Here is a 22,252-nt window from a genome sequence, read left to right as displayed (position 1 = left end):
TAGCTAGAAGTTGTGTCTGTGCTTATGAAAATGCATATAGTCTCTGAGACAGTATATAAAAATCTATAATTAAGGAAGGCAATTATATTTGCCTCCCAAGGGTTAAAAACTTTTGATGATTGGATATTTGCTTTGAAGGAAGTTAAAAGCTTAAAAGGAATTGAAGATAAATGCATGCATATCTGTATCTTGAACAAACAGTGACTTTCTTTGTTGGCAGAATGTTACAAATTATTTCCATTTTTTCTTTAAATGCAGGTCTCAGGTGTCTTTGTTCTACTCATTTCATTTTGTGATGGGATTTGCACTTTGCACTTAACCATCCTATGGCTTGTTTGGTTTTAGATTAGGGAGCTTTGTAAACCTAATCACAGCCTAGGGCTAATCATCCAGACTAAGTGCCAAGGGCTTTGTACAGCAGAATGTGCCATGGCTATGAACAAAAAGCCTTTAATAAGAAACATATGGCTTTTCTCCAGACTTTTTAAAACTAGCATTCACCTGTTATCCTGAAATAAAGATTCAGATCATGATATTGATTGTTAGCTTCCAAGGACTGGCAGGTTCTGGGGCAACTGGGAAAATGATGTACAAAAGTATTATTAAAGTAACATTGTGGTTTTTTGTTTTGTGGAAAAACATTAACCCTAATAAATTCATAAATATTAATGATAAGAAAAAAGTTCTGGGATTATTCTAAAGGAAGTAATGTAAGTAATGCCCATAAGTGGGTACATGAGAGCCCAAATGAGACATTGGAAAAGTTTTTAAAAGATAGTAGGATTCTTCTATTGATGATTTTCAATATTTAATTGAATTATCAAGCACTTTTGTACTGTACTGTCTTTTTTCCCATAGGCTGGCAACCTGCTTATAAACTGCCTCAGTCATTAAACCCAAGTTTTAAGTTCCTCCCAGCATGCACAACAGGCATTTGAATTAGATTTCTGATCCTGTTCCATAAAAGCAAAGAATTGAGACAAAGCAAGAGCAAAGAAACCAGCTTTCTTCTCCTGCAGCATTTATTTCATCATCAAGCTATTGTTAAAAACAAAGCATCATGAATTAATATAAACATCCTTGATAATGAGGGTAGTAGCTAACGTCTATAAATCACATTTGTGGTCTTTCAGGGAGAGAAAATCATACAGTGTGGGAATCATGGGTAATTCTTGTGCATCGTTCTTCTAAACCAGTGATAGTGAACCTTTTAGAGATCAAGTGCCCAAAAACTGGTCCTGCCCCTGCTCCACCCCCTGCCCTGCCCCCACCCCAACCCCCACCCTACCTGCCCATAGGGCCACTCACCGCCTCCAGGGCCCACTGCAGATCGCCCAGGCAGCCCAGCAGCACCATGGCAGCCATGCCTTCTGCCTGCACCCCACAGCATCAACTGTGCGGGATGGGGCATGAGGGCAGAGTCTTGTCTGCGCTGCCTGGCTGCCATGTCCTTGGCTGTGCTGCTCTATGTGGGCCATGCTCGGGGGCAACTCTCCTCCAGGAAGGCTGCTGGTGAGGAGGGGGTCGCGGGGGGAGGCAAAGCTGGGGCAATGGCGAGTGTGCCCACAGAGAGGGTTCCGAGTGCCGCCTCTGGCATGCGTGCCATAGGTTCACCACCACTGTTCTAAACTGTTTTTCCCTGAACTGTATTTCTTATAATTACTACTTAAATCAGGTATACAATAGAGATTTATCACCCTACACTGTGAATACTGTCTACTAAAAAAAAAAAAGGAAATGGTGAAAAAGTTCCAACAACAAAGCCACCGGTGAGCTAGTTGTGTTTCACTTCTTCTTTCATTGCTGTGATGCAGAAATGGGGGCTGAGTCTAGCTAGTGATTACAGTTCAACTGGAAAGCCCCTTCATTCTTACCAGTAGGGTTCCCAAGATTAGTGAGATGCAAGTGGCAACCCTTGGGTGGCTTATCTGAGCTAGAAGTGGACTGATCACTTAGTTTTTTAGGGCTTATAGACTAGACTGGAGAACTGAAAAAATATTCCTGAAGATGGTAACAGTCCTCTTTTGCTGTGCTGTTGATTATATAACCAATTATATTAAGTCAACATTTAAGCTTGACTTGAAAGACATTTTATCTTTACTTATACTTTCCAAGCTGTGGTGAGAAGCAAATGTTAACTGGATGTGTACCATGTCTATCATGTTACTCTATCAGTTGAGTAAGATCCAGTTTATAATTCCCTAATGTTTCCATTTTATGCAGTTTTTGCATAAGATAGTGTAAACCCAGCCATGACAGCTGTCATATAATCTGTAAACTAAGCTTATATGGCTTGTTCAACAAACCATGTATGTTGGTTTCTGACTGCAACTGCTGAGCCACCCCTATGAGCTATCCAGAGTCGTGTGTCAGTGTTCCTGAATTTTGAATCAGACTTTCTCACAGTACCCATAGTTTGTTGAGTAAGTTCCATCTACAGTGTGTAATGCATGTTCATAAGCTATTTTTATAAAGATCAATGGTGGGATTAATACAATGTATCAGACCCAAATTAGGAAACCAAGTAGAGTATTATGTCATAATTTGTACAAATTAAGATAATTGGGGTCAAAATTATTTTTTAACAGAGAGGAGAGAACATCAACAAGAGAGCTCCCCAGGTCTTTAATCTTTTTTTAGACCCACATATTAGTCCTGATATAGACATAGGTAATCATATTTACAAATCAGGCATTTTAATATAGAAGATGAGTAAGCACCTATATCTCTTAACTGAAATACAATTGAAAAGATATTTTCCTTATCTTTTGTTGTGTGTACTTTCTGTAGGATTTCTCTAATTTACTTCATTATATTGGGGTGGGTGAGTTGGGCACAAATTAAAGGGTTGTAGCACTTTGCTCAGAAGCTTACTTTTCATTTAATATATTACTACAAGTGAAGGAAAAGCAGTAGTTGATTTTAAAGATTTAAAATCTAAAATCTACAACTTGTAAGTGTATTAATGATGGAGATAAACCTGCTTTAACATATGTTTTAATATCCAGTTTTGTCATTCATGCTTCATAAAACATTGTAGAATGAGATGATATCCTATGAGATAATATGAGCAAATAGAGCAGATATGTAAGATCTATAAAAACTGCATAAATAATTTTAGAAGCTGCTGGAAGCCCACGTGATATCAAATTCATGTTAATATATTTCATTATTATTTTGAAAAAAATATTTGAAAAATAACAGGTATCTGGCTCAAAACAAACAAAAACAAAATTATGTAAACCAAAATGCAAAAGCACCCTGTTGAACAGATGCAAAATGTTATTTTTTTTGCTCAGATTAAGCATATTTGATCAGCCTATTTTGCCTGAAATAGCCATTCATAGCTATTCAACAATCCACCTGGCAATAGAGTAATCAAGTGCTGTGATTCTATGTCTTTCTCAGTATGCAGAGCCAGAATTCTGAACAACAGCGGCTTAGAGTTAACTAGCTTGATTGTTTTCCACGGCTTTCTCCTGTCAATGGAATGGATTAAACATAATGCAGAAGTTCCTGTGGTTTATTTGGGAGGTCAAGAATTTATTTTTGGTTTCCATTTATGGATTGTTTGGAGGGGAGCAAACCAAAATGCCTGGTGTGCATGTCATGCTAAAGAGTGTAGCTGTTCTCTGTGGTAGGGAAAGCCAAGTGGTAGCTATTAAGCAGAATGTGCCAGCACATTGTTTATATCTTGTTAAACTAGAAATCTTCCAAAATCTGACCAATTGCAGTGGGTAAACACACCTGCTCTTTTCATCTATACTGCAAGCAGAACTGTGACAATTTATCTTTACCCTGGTGCTGATTTCTTAAGATTGCCACCTAAAATAAGTGTTCTCTTTTCTCCCTGGTTTTTTCCTTCATTATCAAAGAACAAAGGTTTCTATCTCCTGGCAGAATTAAATTCAAGATAGACAGCATCCATTTTCCTTAAAATGTATTTGAATTAGTTAAGCATTTGCAGGTTGCATAATAAATCTATGCATCATGTATCTAGATGAGAATTGATTAGTGGTTGTTTTATAAAGCCTTTGTTCCTAAGAAACTAATGTCAAAAGTAAACTTACAGAAAATTGCTCTTCAGATGCTGTGATTATGTATAAATTATTTTGCATTAAGACATTGATAAAAGCTAAGTAGTCTTAGAAATTAAGTTGAAAAATCAGAGTGCTGCTTTAGGGGCATAACAAAATCATATTTGGATCAAGAAACTGGATTTCAGTTTTTTAAAAAATTATCAAACAGTAGGTATGGGAAAAAAACTTCATTATCTATGTATCTTAGATCTATATTCCACCTATCCTTCAAGAACAGCTTGGGGGTGGGGTCATCCCTCATTTCCAAAATAATAACCCACTGATGTAAATTGAACTGAGAGAAAGGCTTAAAATCACCCAATGAGCTTCCATATCTGAGTGTGGACCAAAACGTATTGTACTTCCCTTTTAATTTTACACTGCTATATAAACTCCAGATGGTATCACTGGAAGTACTGATTGTAGGAATGGAAACTTCTACAACAAATGCCCAGTATCTTTGTGCCAATATACAGCTGCTACTAAAATTAAAAGAAGGCAACTGAAGATGTGATTCCCAATGGTTGTAGAAGGAAAGACTGGCAACAGCTAGCATTAGCTTTTCCCTATGTTTTCTCCCATGAGTCTTTAAGGCAGACTGAAGGACACTGTGCCACACCTGGTCTCAATTATAAGGTAAAATGCTGAGAGCACTAGAGTGTGGGTGTGGAGTAGACACATTTGCTGTGGGGGAGCCAAAAGTAAACATCTGCAGCCAAGGGAGTAGAGCAGCCATCAGCAAAACAAGCAACTGAGGTAATAAGGACTTGGATTTTACCAAATCAGTAGCAGAGAAGGTGAAGGAAGCAGCAGAGCTAGCAGCTTCACCCCGCCAATGGAGGAATTACAGCCAACTAATAGCTATAAAACATGCTTACTTTCTCCCATAACATAGTCTGAGAAACTACAAAGTCAATGCTGCAGCAGCAGTTTGAAGAAGCAACTGACAAGCCAACTTGTAGGTGGCTTAAAGGTAGCTGATGACATCAGCTCAAGCGACAGATTGTTATAAGATCAGGGGTCTTCAAACTTGGCTGGTTTAAGATTTGTGGACTTCAACTCCCAGAATTCCTTATCTAGCCCTGGCTGGCTGAGGAATTCTGGGACTTGAAGTCCACAAGTCTTAAAGTTGCCAAGTTTGAAGACCCCTGTTATAGATGGTGTGGGAATAAGATAGACATAGATAAGGCTGTAGTTATAGTAGAAGTCTAATTATGCTATTTTTTGTTAGTAAACCTAGTTAGGATAAAACCAATCTGGTGCTGATCTGTATCATTTTCCAAAACAACCTCTCACAAAGATCTACAGCACCTAGTTCTATGCTCATCCTGATAGTTCAAATGATATGATACATTTTCATTTAGTTCCTCTCAACTACAAATAGACTTTCTTTTATCCTTTAATTATGATAAAAACATACACTGACATAAATCAATGACAGACATGTTCCCTGACTAGGATACAATCCTCAGGTTTTTCCTTTCCAATATAGTGAATACACTCTGTTATAGTGAGTAGTTATTTAGTATTTCCTAGTTCACATTGCACTTAGGGGTTTTATTGTCTCAAAATCTCTGTGAAAAGGAGATGAGTATTGACCAGTGTTTCTCAACCTTGACAATTTTAAGGCATGTGGACTTCAACTCCCAGAATTCCACAGCCAGCATTGCTGGCTGTGGAATTCTGGAAGTTGAAGTCCACATGCCTTAAAATTGTCAAGGTTGAGAAACACTGGTATTGACAGAAAGGGAACCGGACTGATTTATAATCGCCAATGAGGATTTTTTTTGCTTCTTGCCATCAAATGTTTCTTCAGTGTTAGCAAAACAAATGAAGGATCTTGTACAGAAGATCTGGAAAACAGGCATATAAAGGAAAATAAAGTATTTTCATTTTTGGTACATTTCATACTACCATTCATATGCTCCTTCTTACAGACATTTTGCATAAAAGTGGAAAAAAACATGGTTTTGAAGATTACATGGAAACTATAGAAAGAAGAGTAATATATAACTTTAGAAAGATTGAAATATATTTATACTTATAACTGCAGTGAAGAATATTGGAAGCCATTTATAGCTTTTTTCTATTTTTCTTCAACTTTTTTCTCTTGCGTTATTTGCTTTTTGCTTGCTTTTTTTCTTTTCACTACTTTATATTTGTTATTTTTCTTGTTTAAAAGTTTCAGTGGAATTATGAATTTAAAAAATGTTCATTGCACTGAGACTGCAGCCGTTGAGCTCGAGTTGCTGTTCGTACAATTCTGTATGATTCCCTTCTTTTCTCTTTTCTTCCTGAAGCTGGTAGTTTCTGCTTTGATAGGGTTGGGCATTATTTTCTCCTGAAGTTCTGGCTATACACACTTAGGTATCTGCATTGCATCCCAAATCAATACCTAATTTGCCTTTTTTCCTGATTCCAGGAAGGCTCTTTCCTTTTAAGAGTCAAAGATAAAGTTAAGGGTTAAAGTGTCAAATTTAGCAGAAATGGCTAAGATTTCTGCTTACTTGAAGGATCACTCACAAGAAAGATACATTTCGGTTTGGAGAAGATGGATAAATTATATTCAGAATAAATATGGGACTAAAAAGTTTCATTTAGCCCATGAGTGAATTTTAGAGTATTATTATGATATTATTATTATTATTATTATTAATATTAGTATTGTTTAACAATTTGGAGATTGTATTGTTCAATAATTAGGGTATCAACTTGTTTATGTTTTGTTATTATTATGTTTATTTTCAATTTGTTTATATTTATGTTAAAGGGGAGTCAAAGCGCATTATGGACTTGGTTATTTATATAGTTGGTTAATGTTAGTTCGATTATGATTCTCATATTTGTAACCCTGTACTCAGCTCCGGGAAGTGGGGGAGGGAGAGGGGGGGTTTTGGGTGGGTTGATTTTGGTTTATATTGTAATTTTTATAAAACTTTTTAATAAAAATAGAGTCAAAGATAATTCTTTCTTTAACAATGTCAGGTGCATGAGGTTCGTAGGAAAAGGGAGTAGCTAACACTTGCTAACTTTCCATGGTTTGCCCTTCATTCTGTGTATAATGGAAGATGTATTCATCAGCAGCGCTGAACATCCATCCTTCGGATGTAGAATGAGGCAGTTTCTGGGCAAGCAATATCAATGCTTACTTAGCTGACCACTCAACTTTTGAATTCTTTAAACTGTGGTGTTTTATAGATTTTGCTTCTTAAAAAAGGTATCCTATCTGCCCAGAAGTAGGGAACTAATGTTTTAGAGCAGGGGTGTCAAACTGCCGGCCCGCGGGCTGGTTTCATCATACTGAAGCAGCGCCCACTCCATTGCCAGCAATAGCAAAACTGGCCCAATACGTTGCGCGATGTCACGTGATGTCGTGAGTTTGACATGTCTGTTTTAGAGAAAAACTACTTTAAGAATCTAGTAGATATATACTTCCAATGTTCTTGCCTATAGAGCGGTCAAATATTCCCACATACAGCTGGTCTCCTTTTAATATGGGTGAATCCATGCTGTTTTATTCCCAATCCATAGGATTCACTAATCCTCTTCTTTCCAATTTTATTTAAAGCTACTGTATCTAAGTATTGCTGTTATTAACTGCCACCCCCTCCCCTTTGAAGAATTAGTATCGGATGTGGCTTCATTGTTCATTTCTTTGCATTAATTTCATCCCCTTAAGTTCCTTAATTTGAAAGCAAAACAGGGTCACTTACAAGTCTCGGAAAGGTTCTGGGCAGAATCTTAAGATATGTAGAGGTACATGGAATTATAAGCAAAGCTCTTTGGTGGAAGGGGCAAATATCTGATCTTTTTTCTGTGATTAATGGTTGGACAGAAAAAGGCCACTCATGTTTTTAGTCTCCATTAAATAACAGATTCATACAGTTAGTGAGTCCTACCTTAAATTCCCTGCATATTTATAACTATCCAGGGCAGCAGCGTTTGTTTGGAGATTGCCACTATTTCAGTCTCCATCACTATTTCCTTTGTTCAATACTCTACTTTTTTATAATTGAATATTTTTTTTAATGAAACTAGATAGCAGCCTACAAAAAACAGTACCTCTCCCCATCCTTTCCACGCAACAGAAAGTTGACATTAAAAGTTATAATGCATCCTCTTTTCCATCCATGTTACCCCATATCTCTTTACCACAGCAAAGAACAGGATCCCCCTTCTTTGCACCCTAGAAACATAAGCTACAAGCAGCTTAGCTTGTAGTCAACCCTCTTCTGTCTAAGTCCATTCAAGTTTCTCCTTTAAAGCTGTCAGCCAGACAAGACCAAAGAAGGGTGCCTTTGCCAACAATTCTCTGGTTCCTGACCAACAGTTTGACACACTTATTTATGATTTGTTCCCAACCCTGCATATAAAACGTACAGAAATTTAGTTTGGATAGTTAGGGTCCTGTTTTGACTTTCCTGTTTTCACTTTCAATAGAAAAGAATGTTTATTCTCCTCTTGACCATTCTTAAAATCCTTTGTATGTTTCATTGAAAAGCCCAGTTGGGAAGCTAGCAATTTGAAATATAACTTAAAAACATAAATGCCTTTGTAGAGTTGTGCGTTGCTTTCTATTTACTTTAGAAAGTAAATATGTACTTAGTAATCAACTGCAATATTTTATTACCAGCCTCACCCCTGCTAGTAAGAGCAGTATTGTTAAGAGTATTGAACTTTTGACTAATGGCAGTAGCGTGAAAGTGAAGTCTCGGGGCTTGATGCCCATATACAATAAGTTTGTTGTTCAGTTATACTGCTCAATTATCCACTACATGTTTGCTCAATCAAACATGTTTGCTTAGCCTAAGCCCAGTTTTGATTGCTTATGAGCCATCACGTCAATGTTAACTCTCAGCGACCACACAGAGAGATTTTCTCCATGGCTATCTAGCCAAGAATCAGTTTAGATTTCCATTTATATAGTTTTTTCCCCCTCACTTTAATGTGAAAAGGCATTTCTACAATTTGATGTGTTGCTGCTCAACTCAGCATGGTTCACTCTGGAAGCTGCAAATAAATAGCTTGGGGGCCGCACTGTGAGTTGTGGATTGTTTACGCCTGTCCTAATGTGATATTAAATTTCTGTGTTTGACATGTAGGACAATTCAGTGCATGTTACTTTAGAAATGAGTCATGCAGGAATAGGATCAAAGAACCAGCTTCTTTCTCTTTTGCCCTGCAAGTATAGAGAGGAATCTTAACAAAGAACACGAAAGGAAGAGCTGGGCTAAGCAAATGCATTATTTCACTCCTTTGATCACAGTTCCTCAAGATCTAATCTGTAATGTTTTATTTCCTCCAAATTATAAAACCTGCCTAACAGCTTTTCTATATGTTTATCAAAAGTCTTTTCGAATTAATCAAGAATCTGATCTGCAAAGGAAAATACCTTGTATAGCATATGTGAGTTCGTACACACACATGCACACAAAAGGTAAATTGAATCTCTGACTCTCATAGCTTTCAAAACCATCAGAAAGATAGACTGTGATCAAATGTAATAAAAAAAAAGTAAAAGCATTTTATTTAAAACAAGCTAAAATACAATCAAACTCTATCCAACTCTTTAGAGACTCTATCAGAGTCTTTAAAAAGTCTACAGCTTCAGGAATTGGGGGCCAATTTCAGCTCCACATCATTGTTTAAAAATGATGTGCATTTTATTTGCAAACCTTACATTTTGTTGAAATGTGAAGTAGCCCCAAGGCTCACAAGAGGAAGAAAAACATCTTGGGTGGTACAACTATGTGGGGAATCTCAGTTGAAAGCTGAATTTCAGTATTGTGTAATGTATAAACAAAGGAATCCTTTGGTTTGTGCATGATACTAGGGCTCAATTTTCTTTGTTTTTCCTCTGGTGTGCCTTGTAACATTAGCATAGGCAGTATTTATGGATGTGCATAAATGTAGGAATGACTCACAGGAGCTGTTTGATATCTGCCAAACATGGTACATGAATCAGCTTCAGCATGGTGCTTGTTAGTGGCATAATGTATTCCCACTGTCATGCTTTACAAAAGAAAAAAAATGAATCAAAAGGCTTTTCGGACCTCAGTATCCGTTCATTTGCTTTTTTCCTACATTTTTTTCCCCAAAGCCGATAAACTTGTTTTAATACCTCTCCTCAAGTTATTTTAAATAGCATGATTAGGAAATCATGTTCCTAAGTAACAATCAAACAATTATGCATGTTAGCAAGTTTATTTACAGATTATATTGAGTAGTTGTAGAAATGTATAACTACTGTTCAGTAGTTTCATAATAAGGCCATCATCCAGGATTTCGGGCTATAAATCTCAGCTGTACATTTTAAGTGCTTAGGATGATATGAATGATTTGCATTAATGTGTGTCAGATTGATCTGAGATGGTAGAAAGTCTGCACATTTCTTAACTATTATGAACAAATTAATTTCTCTTGAGAAACAGCCTTGTTCTCATCTTTCATATGAAATAGACATATGATAGCACTTCAGTCTTTCAGTTTGAATATACTTGCTTGAGCTTTAAATTGCGACCTTCCTATATTCTGTATTATTTGCTTCCGAATGGCTGGAATCAAGCAATTTACTCATGTATCAGAAATTGGCATTTTCACACTACCAATAGAAGACTGTTCCTAGAGGTATGTATAAGGAAGGCCCTATTCTGTTTTAGTTCAGTTATAGCAGAGACACTCAATGAAATGTTCTTGCATATATCTCTTCTACCATTTGACCAATTCTGTAGTACTTTTGAGTCCTAAGGAGAGAAGATTCTATAGAGATTCTATAGATTCCCATTTACAGTACTGTACAGACCTATACATATAGATTCTTCTGCACTATTCTACAGAGGATCATATCTAGATTTTTTCCTTAGTTCTGAAAAAAAGAACAAATCTTTCAATAAATATCCTAGGAATTCATAAAAGCTTTCTGGCATGCCCAAAGTGAAAATGAATGAGGCTAGTTTAGAAGAATTTAAGCAGTTCAACTCAACAGCCTAAGTTACTTATTTCTCGTGCTACTCCTGGCTGTTTCTGAAGCTGACTTTCCAAATTCCAATTCTGATTGTTATAGTTTAGCTACAGGGCTAGGCTGATTTTTGGATCTCAATAAGTCCTTATTGATTATTCCGCTGCTTCTTGTCCTTCCTGTCCATGGGGAAGACATAACTCCAAGTATCTACCTTTTATTTCTGGGAATTCCTTCCCTCCTCACTAATCTCATTCTTTTCCTTTGCTTTCCCAGATGTTTGCACCCCTGGATGCCTTCACACTCTCTTCCCAAGTTTTCTGTCTGATACTACACTGTATCTCCCCTCCCCCAATCATTACTTTGATGCTGCAGTTTTCATGTGGAACTATTGTTCCTTATTCCGGTAGTTAGGAAGGTAGATAGGTAGATAGATAAGTAGATATAAAAAGAGCACATTGAGGCCATTTAACTTGATGGAATGTAGAAGTTGTAAATACCATAGGTAGTACATGTTGTTAATAATAAAAGTTGTGCCGTGGTTGTTTTTTAACTGCATTCTATGTTACCGTATTTTCCGGCGTATAAGGCGACTCAACGTATAAGATGACCCCTGACTTCGGCGCCGATTTCCATGCCTAGAAAGTCATCTTATACACCAGAAACTACCGTAATTTCCAGCGTATAAGACGACTCGGCGTATAAGACGACCCCCAACTTCAGCGCTGATTTCCATGCTTTAGAAAGTCATCTTATACACCGGAAAATATGGTATCTATACCAATGAAAAAGCATTTGCCAGCAGTATGATTTTTTACTCCCCAATATATGATCCTGCTACCATGCAACCCTCAAATTTTCCAGGGTTTTGTGAGATGTAGGGAATGTGTATGTAAGCCAAATAAAAGCAAAGAAAGATCTGTGAAAGTCAAATTATTTTATAAGTGTTTTATAATGGTAGCCATTATCTGAGTTGTAATTTTTACAATCATTATTCCCAGTTTTAGTAGAATTGTGCTTAGAACAAAAAATACAAAAGATAGTTAAATACTGTTAATGGCACATGCATTTGTTAAATACCAAATTGGAGTAACTATGAAAAGAACAGAATCCTTTATGAAATAGAAAGGATGTTAATCATAAGCAATAAGAAATAATGTACTGAAGAAGCAAGTTTGTGTGAAGACACCTGAATGATCTCCTTAGATTTCCTTACACCTCATGACTTACACCAATTTCCCAATTCTCCAAAGCAGAGGGAGATGCTACAGTGGAGAGGCTACAATGCAATGGGAAGGAGGGATAACAAATATGACCTCTCATTCCACTGATGAATAACTTCCATCAGCAAGTTATTATACTACTAATGCACCAACCAATTAACCTTCAGTGTGGCAGGGGTCCCCAATCCTCGCTCCGTGGACCAGTACCGGGCCACGGCATGCCAGCAACCAGTCCACACAAATAAGCAAAGCCTCATCTGTGAGATGCAGGCTGCACACAAAACCATGCACCCTCTGGTCCACGAAAAAAACGCTCTCCACAGAACCAGTCTCTGGTACCCAAAAGGTTGAGGACCTCTGCTCTATGGGCTTCAGAGAATGCAAGATGGTACCTATGGTTCTACTCCAATGATTCTTAAATAAGAGAATAACAGAGTTGGAAGGTCTACTAGTCCAATCCCCTGCTCAAGCAGGAAACCTTATACCATTTCAGACATGGTTGTCCAATCTCTTAAAAATCTCCTGTGTTGGAGAATCCACAACTTTTGGAGGCAACTCATTCTACCGATTAATTGTTCTAACTGTCAGGAAATCTTTCCTAGGTTGTTTCTCTCCTTGATTAGTTTCCATCCATTGCTTCTTGTCCTGCCTTCAGGTGCTTTGGAGAATAGTTTGGAGAATACCACTTTTTCGTTGTTTTGAATAATATCCTTACACAAACAAACACAGAGACACAAACACAGAGAGACAACTGTTTTACACAAATGTCTTAAGTCACTGCAGTCCCAAATGGATCCTCAACTCACAAACAAGCAATGACATATTACTCCATTATCCCAAATTACTCCAAATTACTGTTTACTTACACACATAATGAGGGCTTCCTCTTGATATATGGGTCATGCGCCTTAGAGAAAACAGAATCATTTTAGGGTGCAATAACCCTCAGTTTATGAGCCACTGATCTACTCTCTGACATTATCTTCACCAAAACCAACCCTGAAGCGAGGTGAAAACAAGATTATCTGGGAAGTTATTCCTGGTTTAATTCCAATCTTTGGGCAATTAACCATCTTGATGCCCAGTATTAGCATCAAATGTAGAAAAAAAAGTGGTAGTATGTTTTACATACGTACTACAGACACAATTCACTTTTATACATATATCCTCTTGATATATGACACAGGAAGCAGAATAATTTTTTGGCAGTTGTTTAAGGCTCCGTCTTAACACCATGTAATTCAAGCTGATGTTTGTATATGGTATATTCAAGGAATTTACTGGAACTGGGCAATTTTCTTACATTTATCAATAAGAACAGAGGTTGTTGAAAGCAAAGGAATGGTATAAAGTTTGCATACCTCACTGCTTAAATGCATCAGTGCCTTTGAAAATTAGCTCAAAGATTACTTTAACTTGATAAGGAGTGGTTACATGGTGAATGTAGCCCTTTCTGTACTTCCTAAACATTGGCTTCCCTCTCTTCTCTCTCAGCTATCCCTTTCTCTTACCTCTTCTCCAATCAGTTTTTCCTTCCCAGATCAATTTTTCCTTCAGTCCAGCTATATATTCTTCTTAACCCATCCCTCATCTTTGTCCTCCCCTTTTTTCTGTTGTACAGTTTCTGCTAGAAAAAGAAAGGGAGTTTTGCATGCAAGTCTATATATTTGTGTGTTTCTGTGTGAGATGGTTTGAGTTCATAGGACAGAATGATAGTTACATGCAAATGCAGATCCACTTTTGTAAATGGAGTATTTTATTTTACAGTCAACTCTATTGTTTTAACAGCTATAACCCTACCTCAATTGACTTGCCTTTTTGGGGCGAGTGTGGTTCTGACAGATTTATATTAAGGATGTTCAAAATGTGTCAGAACATTCCATTTCCCTCTAGACCAGACATGTCAAACACAAGGCCCGCGGGCCACATCCAGCCTGCGAGTTGGTTTCGTGTGGCCCATGGAGACATCCTGGAAACAGCAAGGAATCGGCCCCTGCCGCTTCGGGCCTGTCCCCTGGGCATGCACTGGGGATTTGTCACCTTCATAAGGAATGAAGAAAGGCACCATTGCCTGGAAGTGACTAGCAAATAGCCCTCTCCCATTTCACCTATCTGGCTCTGGGGGAGGGGATGCTGCAAGCGGCATGAGAGTCCACATCACCTGCATGACACTGCCCAACCCCCAGCCCACCCGGTTTTGGCAGGCAGTGGTACGCTTCCCTCACAGTGCAGAGAGGCTGGCTTTCCACGCTGTGAGGGGAGCACACTGCTGCCTGCTGAAACTGGGAAGAGTGGGGGTTGGGTGGCTTCGTGCAGGTAATGTGGACTCTCACACTGTTCGCAGCATCCCCTCCCACAGAGCCAGGTATGTGAAGTGGGAGAAGGCCATTTGCTGGCCACGTCCAGGCGATGGTGCCTTTCTTCATTCCTCACGGGTGACAAATCCCCAGCTGCTTGCCTCCCTCCCTCATTGCAGATATCTTCCCCTCACTCTGCCCTTAGGGAAGGAAGGAAGGAAGGAAGGAAGGAAGGAAGGAAGGAAGGAAGGAAGGAAGGAAGGAAGGAAGGAAGGAAGGAAGGAAGGGGAATATGGAGGGATAGACAAATTCACCCATATAGTGTGTATGATTGCTCTGACTTAGAGTTGAGGTTGCCATATTATTGGGTCTCCAGCAACATTTTGCTGCATAGACTTTTGTAAAGATGACCTTGTAGGCATAATACATTGTTCTACTGATATGAAGCAGATGGTAATATTTATGTCCAAGGTGCCTTGGTACAAGGTCTCAAATGTTTAATTGCATCAGGACTAGTGCAGTGTCACCAACTGGGTATTGGGAATAGAAATGATTTATTACCTATCAATCTACAGCAGGTTAGACATTCTAAATGTGCTGGTTCACAAGAGGAATGGAATGCTGAGTGAGTAACTGTGCAGGTGTGATTATTTGCAAAACTATTCATTTCTGAGGAAAGCATATTTGTGAGGTATCAACATTTGAGGAATGTAAAGTTTCAGTTGCTTACAAATTTGCTGATATCTCTATTTATACTTGAATGTATGAAAAAGAAACATCCTGAGTGACACTAAAAGAGAAGAATGGTGAAAGCATGACTTGAAAAATGTTCAGTCTAGCCAGCAAAGAGGCTGTGCAGAGAAGGATTTGAATTATCTTTGGAAAGGGCACATCTTGGTATTCAAATCCAATACCAAGTTAAGAGTTTTCAAACAAAAATATGTTGGCAACAGAGAATAATTTCTTTCACTTTCTCTTTTTTTGTATTGAAAATTTTTATTTTTTAAAACATACAATCATTTATAAAAATACAATAAAATTTTAAAATAGAGAACCCCCCCTTACCCTCCCTCCCACCCCCACCCCCCCTCCCTTCACTTCCCAGAGCAGAATACAGGGTTAAAAAAAAAAGAAAATTATAATAATTAAGAAAAAAGAAAAAAAAAGAGAGAAAGAAAAAAAATATCATAATTAACCTTTAACTCCATAACCTATAAAACAATTCTCTATAATATTTGATATTCATTCATAAAATAAATAAAACTTTTTAATTCCATACTTTTTCTAAATATAATCTATCCACCTTCCCCATACAGTAATATATCTTTCTTGTGTATGATCCTTTAAATAAGCAGAAATTTTTGCCATTTCTGCAAAACTAGATACTTTAAATATCCATTCTTCTAAAGTAGGCAAAGAATCTTTCTTCCAATATAAACCTACTAGTAACCTTGCTGCAGTTAATAAATTCAACATCAAAGTAGTTTCTTTTTCATTTAAGTCAACAAAAATACCAAGTAAAAATAGTTGAGGAGTAAACTTTATCTTTTTCTAAAAATCTTTTGAATGTTCCACCAAATCATAATCCAAAAAGCCTTTACTTTTTTACAATTCCACCAAATATGAAAGTATGTCGCATCATTATTGCCACATCTCCAACATTTGGGCTGTATGTTGGAATACATACAAGATAATTTTTTAGGATCTAAATGCCATCTATAAAACATTTTATAAAAATTTTCTCTCAAATTTTGAGCTTGTGTAAATTTAACATTTCTTATCCAAATTATCTCCCATAAATCCAATGAGATCGGCTCCTGTATATTCTGAGCCCATTTAATCATACAATCTTTAACCAATTCTGTTTCCGAATCTAACTCTAACTCTTTCTTTCACTTTCTCATTCTGTTTTGTTTTCTATATCATTTAGGCCAGTGTTTGTCAACCTTGGCGACTTTAAGATGGGTGGACTTCAACAAAGCTGGCTGGGGAATTCTGGGAGTTGATGTCCACCCATGTTAAAGTCACCAAGGCCTAACACATCTCTGCCTACCAAGGAATATGTTAACAGTGAGAGAGATGGAAATAAAGATGAACTATACAAAACAAAGAACTTTTGAACATGCAAATAAATCAAGGAGATGGGAGTTTGAGTTGTAGCACAAGGTAGTTTATACTTCCATTACTGTTCTTGGAATTTTGTGCAACATAATTTTCTCTCGGAGCACAGCAGAGAAGGATTGATGAGGGTAGACAGAGAACTATTCCTACTACTTGATAAAAAAAACAAAAACAATCTGCCATACTTCAGGAGTACACATTCTACTATATTTGTACAGATCCAATGGATCAGTAACACTGCAGCATCTCCTGATCCAACTGGTAGTAGACATTTGAAAAATAACAAGTTGTCCTCAAGTTAAGCTTGTAACCTGACAACAACTGTATGAACACATCCGTGAATATATAGTTTATGAACACATCCGTGAATATATTTCCTTCAGGATGTTATATGGACAGCTTTGTCCACCTCTTTGGAGAAACAAAAGAAGAATGGAGGTTGATGAGACCAGTCAGGATTACATTAGCCTAAGGCATCTAATAAGTACCATTTTGATTATATCCATTATTAATCATTAGAATTGGCTATCCACATAATGTGGGTACTGAAGGGTAACCCTGTATATATTTTGAGGTTGTTATACAACACTGTAGAATAAGGAAGAAGATAGTATTTTAATGCCAGTGTCATGGTTCCGAAACCCATCAAAAAACTTTGAGGCAAAATTCTTCCTTAAAGTACATTTATTTGTGATACAAAGTATCGACATTAAATAGTTGAACCCAAAAACTAAATTCCCTTCCCCCAGATACAAAGTAATAAAGTACAACTCCCACCCCCAATAAACTATTATAAATCACATTCCCCAATTAAAGTAACAAAGGTACAACTCCCACCCCCAATAAACTATTATAAATCACATTCCAATTTGCTTAAAGGGGGGGGCTTTTTCCTCAGCTCCATAGCCCGCCAAAAACGTTATCAGCTTGTCCTTGGGTTCCCACAGCAGTGTTGTTATTATGGCTAGCTCAGCTTACATTCTAACCCCCTCCCCTCTGCTGCACCTAATTTCTAAATAAGAAAAAGCATGTTAAAGGAATAGAGAAAATGGCTGCATTTTCATCAGTTGTCAGAGCGGGAACGTCCAATGTTAGCAGCATTGACAGCTAGCATAGCTAATGATAAATTACCATACATGAACAGAGGGTTGAAAACAAGCACCAATTACAATTAGAATAAATGGAGTGAAAATGTTCCTGATATTTCAAATACCCTTTCAAGTCTTTCTCTCTCTAGATACACCACCCCATCAATCAGTTCCTTCTCCTCCTGAACATTGGAAAGTTAAAGATAGGATCCCCCTTGGAAAGTGAACTGGTTTCTGTATGAAATACTTATTTTAAGAGATGAATTTCTAGAAACTACAGCATTGTATAACATGTATTTCAATTTATCTCTAAAATTCCTGGAGGAAGCATTCCTCTCTCGCCCAGTGTCTAAACTCTACAAATGATAGGGAATTCCATCCTTTACTATTCCATCCATTCATGCTTTAGCTAAAAAATAGCCCTCTTGCCTTCTTCCTGTCTTCCTGACAAGATTAGAAGGCTTCTGGAAGGCCCACCAGTGACCTTCCGGGTTTTATATTGGATAAACGGGACAAACTTTGGGCAAAAGAATTAATGGACACAAGTTAGACAGCAGAGTTCAAAGCAAGCATAAAATAATACAAGAGCAGTTCGACCTCCCAGGATATTGTTTTGCATATCTCAAAGTGATCATTTGGGGAAAAAGAAAGCATCTGATACAACTGATTGCTGAAATTTGCAATTAAGAAAAATCTCCAAAGAGTATCAACAAACACAATAAGATATTAACTTACTGCAATTGTTAATAAGATATTGTAATCTACCTTGCATATAATTATCCGTAGAACTAACTTCTCTTTCTCCCCACCTTGGCCTCATCCCAATTTCAATCCTATGTTAGTTTAGCTACTCCATGCATCTGATGAAATAAACTGTAACTTGTGAAAGATTATGCCTTTTAGTAAAAATGTGTTAATCAGATGTGCTCCCAGTTTTATGAATTTTGGCTGACATAGACTAACTTATCTCTCTTCCTGTCTAACGAAACTGTTGAAAGGTGCTTCCTAGTTAGCAAAAAAAGATTATCTGATAGTAAAAATATTTTATCATAGATTAGTCAACTATATTATAAAATCTGTGACCCTGTTGTACCTGCTGTTCGTGATAATTTTGCCTCTTGATATTGCTTTGAAACAAAGCTTTCTGCAGTACCTTCAAATTCTAGGAAGGGCTTGTTTTTAAGTTTTAAAAAAGTTCCTCTGAATAGCATTCTCTTTCTTGACTGGCAAACAATGTAAAAAAGAGAAAGAAAGAAACAGTTCCCTCAAATATGTAGAGTTACAGGAAGTCACTGGATATTTCTCTTGGTTCTATTCATGAATGCTGTTAAAAATACTGTAAATAGAAAGAGAAGATGGAGGGGAAAAAACAGGAAATAGACTCTTGGAATAAAGTTTCAGCACTGATGGGTTGAGACCTGTCCTTCTACCAAGGAAAAGTATATTTTGATTTTCAAAAGAGAAGCTACTTTCTTCTCAAGATTGGTTTGCATTTGGCCACCAGAATATTGAAGCTGAGACTCTTGGTGTTTTTCAGGAGATGTTGCTATGAGGAAAGACATCAGAGATGACTGATGTTGAGCCTGTTGTCACAGATTTTGCTGCATCAGGACGGGCAGGACGCCGAAATGCCTTACCAGACATTCTGGGTTCTTCTGCGGGAACTGGAACATCCGAACTGCCACACAAATTAGCAGGACTCTCGATGTCAGAAGGTAATCAAAAGCTACATATCTATGGAGATTCTCAGCCATTGAGGTCATGGTTGTCCCAAAGGTGCTTTTTCAGGAAGCAACTGGGCTTCCTTGTTTTTCTTTGAAGACATTTTGCTTCTCATGCAAGAAGCTTCTTCAGCTCTGACTGGATGGTGGGGAATGGAAGGATTTATATTCCTTGCAGATGGAATGACCGGCTGTCTGCAAGGAATATAAATCCTTCCATCCCCACCATCCAGTCAGAGCTGAAGATGCTTCTTGGATGAGAAGTGAAACATCTTTAAAGAAAAACCAGAAAGTCCAGTTGCCTCCTGAAAAAGCACTTTTGAGACCATCAAAGGGTACCTTTCTCTGTTGAATAACTTTAAGAAATGTTCTTCCTTAAGTTATCACATTACTAAGTAATTTTCTAAGGATATTTCCAACTTCATAGGCCCAGAAGCTGCCTTGTTTGTAATTTCACCACAATAACAGGTAGCACACCACTTTACAGCTGTTACATAATATATATCTGCCATATATTTTTTTTCATGAGCTGCACATGTTCTTTAAATTTGGTGTAAAACTCTGGGCATCTAATATTACAGTGAGCAAATATTGTGAAAAGCTCTTCCAAGCTCCAGATGTTTTGACTCTTTCTTTGTAAAGCTAATATTTTTTCTCATGTTCACATCTCTTTAATTAAAGGAGCAGAAGGAGGAGAAGCTTCATCTTCTGATGCTATTAAGAAAAACCAAGAGATGGAAGAAAAAACAATGAATTCCTAATGTTTATAAAATGCTTGGTTTTGGTGATTACCCAACGAACTTCACTGGCAGAATGTCCAAGATTCTGAAATATATAATGTTTGTAGCTGGCTAATATGAATATGGCACTATTGAAAAATTAGTTATTTTTTCAAATTCATCAAGAAGCAATTTATTTATTTACAAATCATAGCCAGTATCTGCAGAAAAAAAATGAGAATTGTTTTCAGTTATTGAACAAATGAAGTCCAATGTAATCAGCTGATTGTTGCAAAGAACCAAATACAACAACAAACATGATTAATAACTTGGGGTCTTTTCTGATAATAAATATAAAATGTAGATATTAGATTTGGTGTGAGCTTAGTATATATATGTGTACATATCATGCGCGTGCACACATACACACATTTTATACATAGAATAGCACACAAAAGCACATATCAAAATCAGTAATTCGAGGCCCAGAATATAACAACTTTATGTATGTAAGATTCACCATACAAAAGTCAGTGAATTTAGATGAGTACAGTTCTGAATAAACTATACAACAAATGTTTAAAAAAATGTAGGACGTTGCTAAATAGTGGGAGAATTTGTTAGTGCTCTTTGTTATTAAGGAACTCATGAGAAATGCCCTAACTTCAACAATGTAGTAAAAAGAGCATCTAGTTCTAAACTATAACAGATAAATAAATAACAGATAAATTGCTGTTTTCTACCAGAAGATAGGCATCCTTATTTATCAAACAATCATATACCATATAGGAGTCACATATAATTCCACATAGGAACAGATAGTGGATACTGAAAATGTAACTAGAGGAATATGGGACATTTTTGAAATAGGACAAACCTCCTGCTAACCCCTCCCCCCAAAATCCATCTCAGTTCCCATTGTAACATCTGCTCTAGTTTTGCACAGTAATCTGGAAAGCCTCTGCTCTGCAGACTTTAAAGTAACATTTCTCTGTCACCCTGGATACCAAAGTTTAATTTTCCCAGAAGCCAAGACCCAGACTATTTTTGACACAGCACGAAGCTTGATTTTTTTAAAAAAGAAAAAGAAAATGCATCTGGAGATTAGCCCCACAAAACCTTTTTCAAATCTGAACTCGACTGAGAAATGTACAGAAGTTCAAGACATACAAAAATGCCTTTTTTTTTGCTCCTTCAAAATGTCAAGATGAACCAAGATCAACTAAGATTTTGAAGTTCTTTTGAGTGCATTTGATATTTTGCTTTCTCAAAACTGTCTTTTCTATAAACTCAAAATTCTGTTTATTAGTTTTTAAAACAAATCCCTGACATCTGCAATTGTTTTTAAATTTCATTTCAACATGAGGAATGAAATAGATTATCCTTACATTAGAATAATGTGTTCTATCAGTCATACCTTCACAAGCTCTAAGAACATAAAAGTTTTTGCTTCAGTTAGGGTGTTGGCTTATTGGTGTATAACTGATTCTGTTAAAGTAATGATTATTAAAGCATTTTCTTCCTGATATATTTTATCTATTCCAAAGGATTGATCCATATTTTATAATAAAGATTGTATTGTTTAAAATATAGTATGTGTATATTATTTGCACAAGAATTCCATGACCCAACTGTATAGGTTTTTACTCAAGGAAAAATCAAATAAGCCCAGATTAGAGCATAATCACTGAGGTTGAACTGGGGACAGAATCATTATTTTAAAATGAATTTCAATTTCTCATGCTTGATGTAAATTCTGATTATATTCATGTGCATTCTCTTTCAATATAATTAGTTTGGACTCCAAACAATATATTTTGGGTTGAAGTACATTAATAACTATTGGTTACCTTGCCTCAGAGAACCACAATTGTAACTTATGGTCATATGACTCTTTGTAATAATAATAATAATAGTAGTAAAGTTGGAAGGGACCTTGGAGGTCATCTAGTCCAACCCCCTGCTTGGGCAGGAAACCCTACACCATTTCAGACAAATGGCTGTCCAGTCTCTTCTTAAAAACTTCCAGTGTTGGAGCATTTACTG

The 22,252-nt window shown here is 36.9% G+C and overlaps 1 protein-coding gene across 2 annotated transcripts in view; it reads left to right on the top strand.

The window, feature by feature from the left end:
- The window catches only part of PKIB (cAMP-dependent protein kinase inhibitor beta), a 38,166-nt gene extending 16,372 nt beyond the window's left edge, over window positions 1–21,794 (top strand). Inside the window, exons 1-3 of one of the 2 annotated variants that reach the window (XM_039343542.1) lie at window positions 9,057–9,118; window positions 19,304–19,481; window positions 20,169–21,794. In XM_039343542.1, coding sequence (XP_039199476.1) covers window positions 19,334–19,481; window positions 20,169–20,248 — 228 coding nt within the window. In that variant the 5' untranslated portion in view covers window positions 9,057–9,118; window positions 19,304–19,333 and the 3' untranslated portion in view covers window positions 20,249–21,794. Of the gene's footprint in view, window positions 1–9,056; window positions 9,119–19,303; window positions 19,482–20,168 lie in introns of those variants that run through there. The other variant, XM_039343541.1, reaches the window with a different exon arrangement.
- Window positions 21,795–22,252: the final 458 nt, after the last annotated feature.

Source organism: Crotalus tigris, unplaced genomic scaffold, assembly GCF_016545835.1.
Source record: "Crotalus tigris isolate CLP2741 ecotype Arizona unplaced genomic scaffold, ASM1654583v1 scf7180000017861.769447, whole genome shotgun sequence".
NCBI lineage: Eukaryota > Metazoa > Chordata > Lepidosauria > Squamata > Viperidae > Crotalus > Crotalus tigris.
This window is presented reverse-complemented; position numbering and strand designations above follow the sequence as displayed.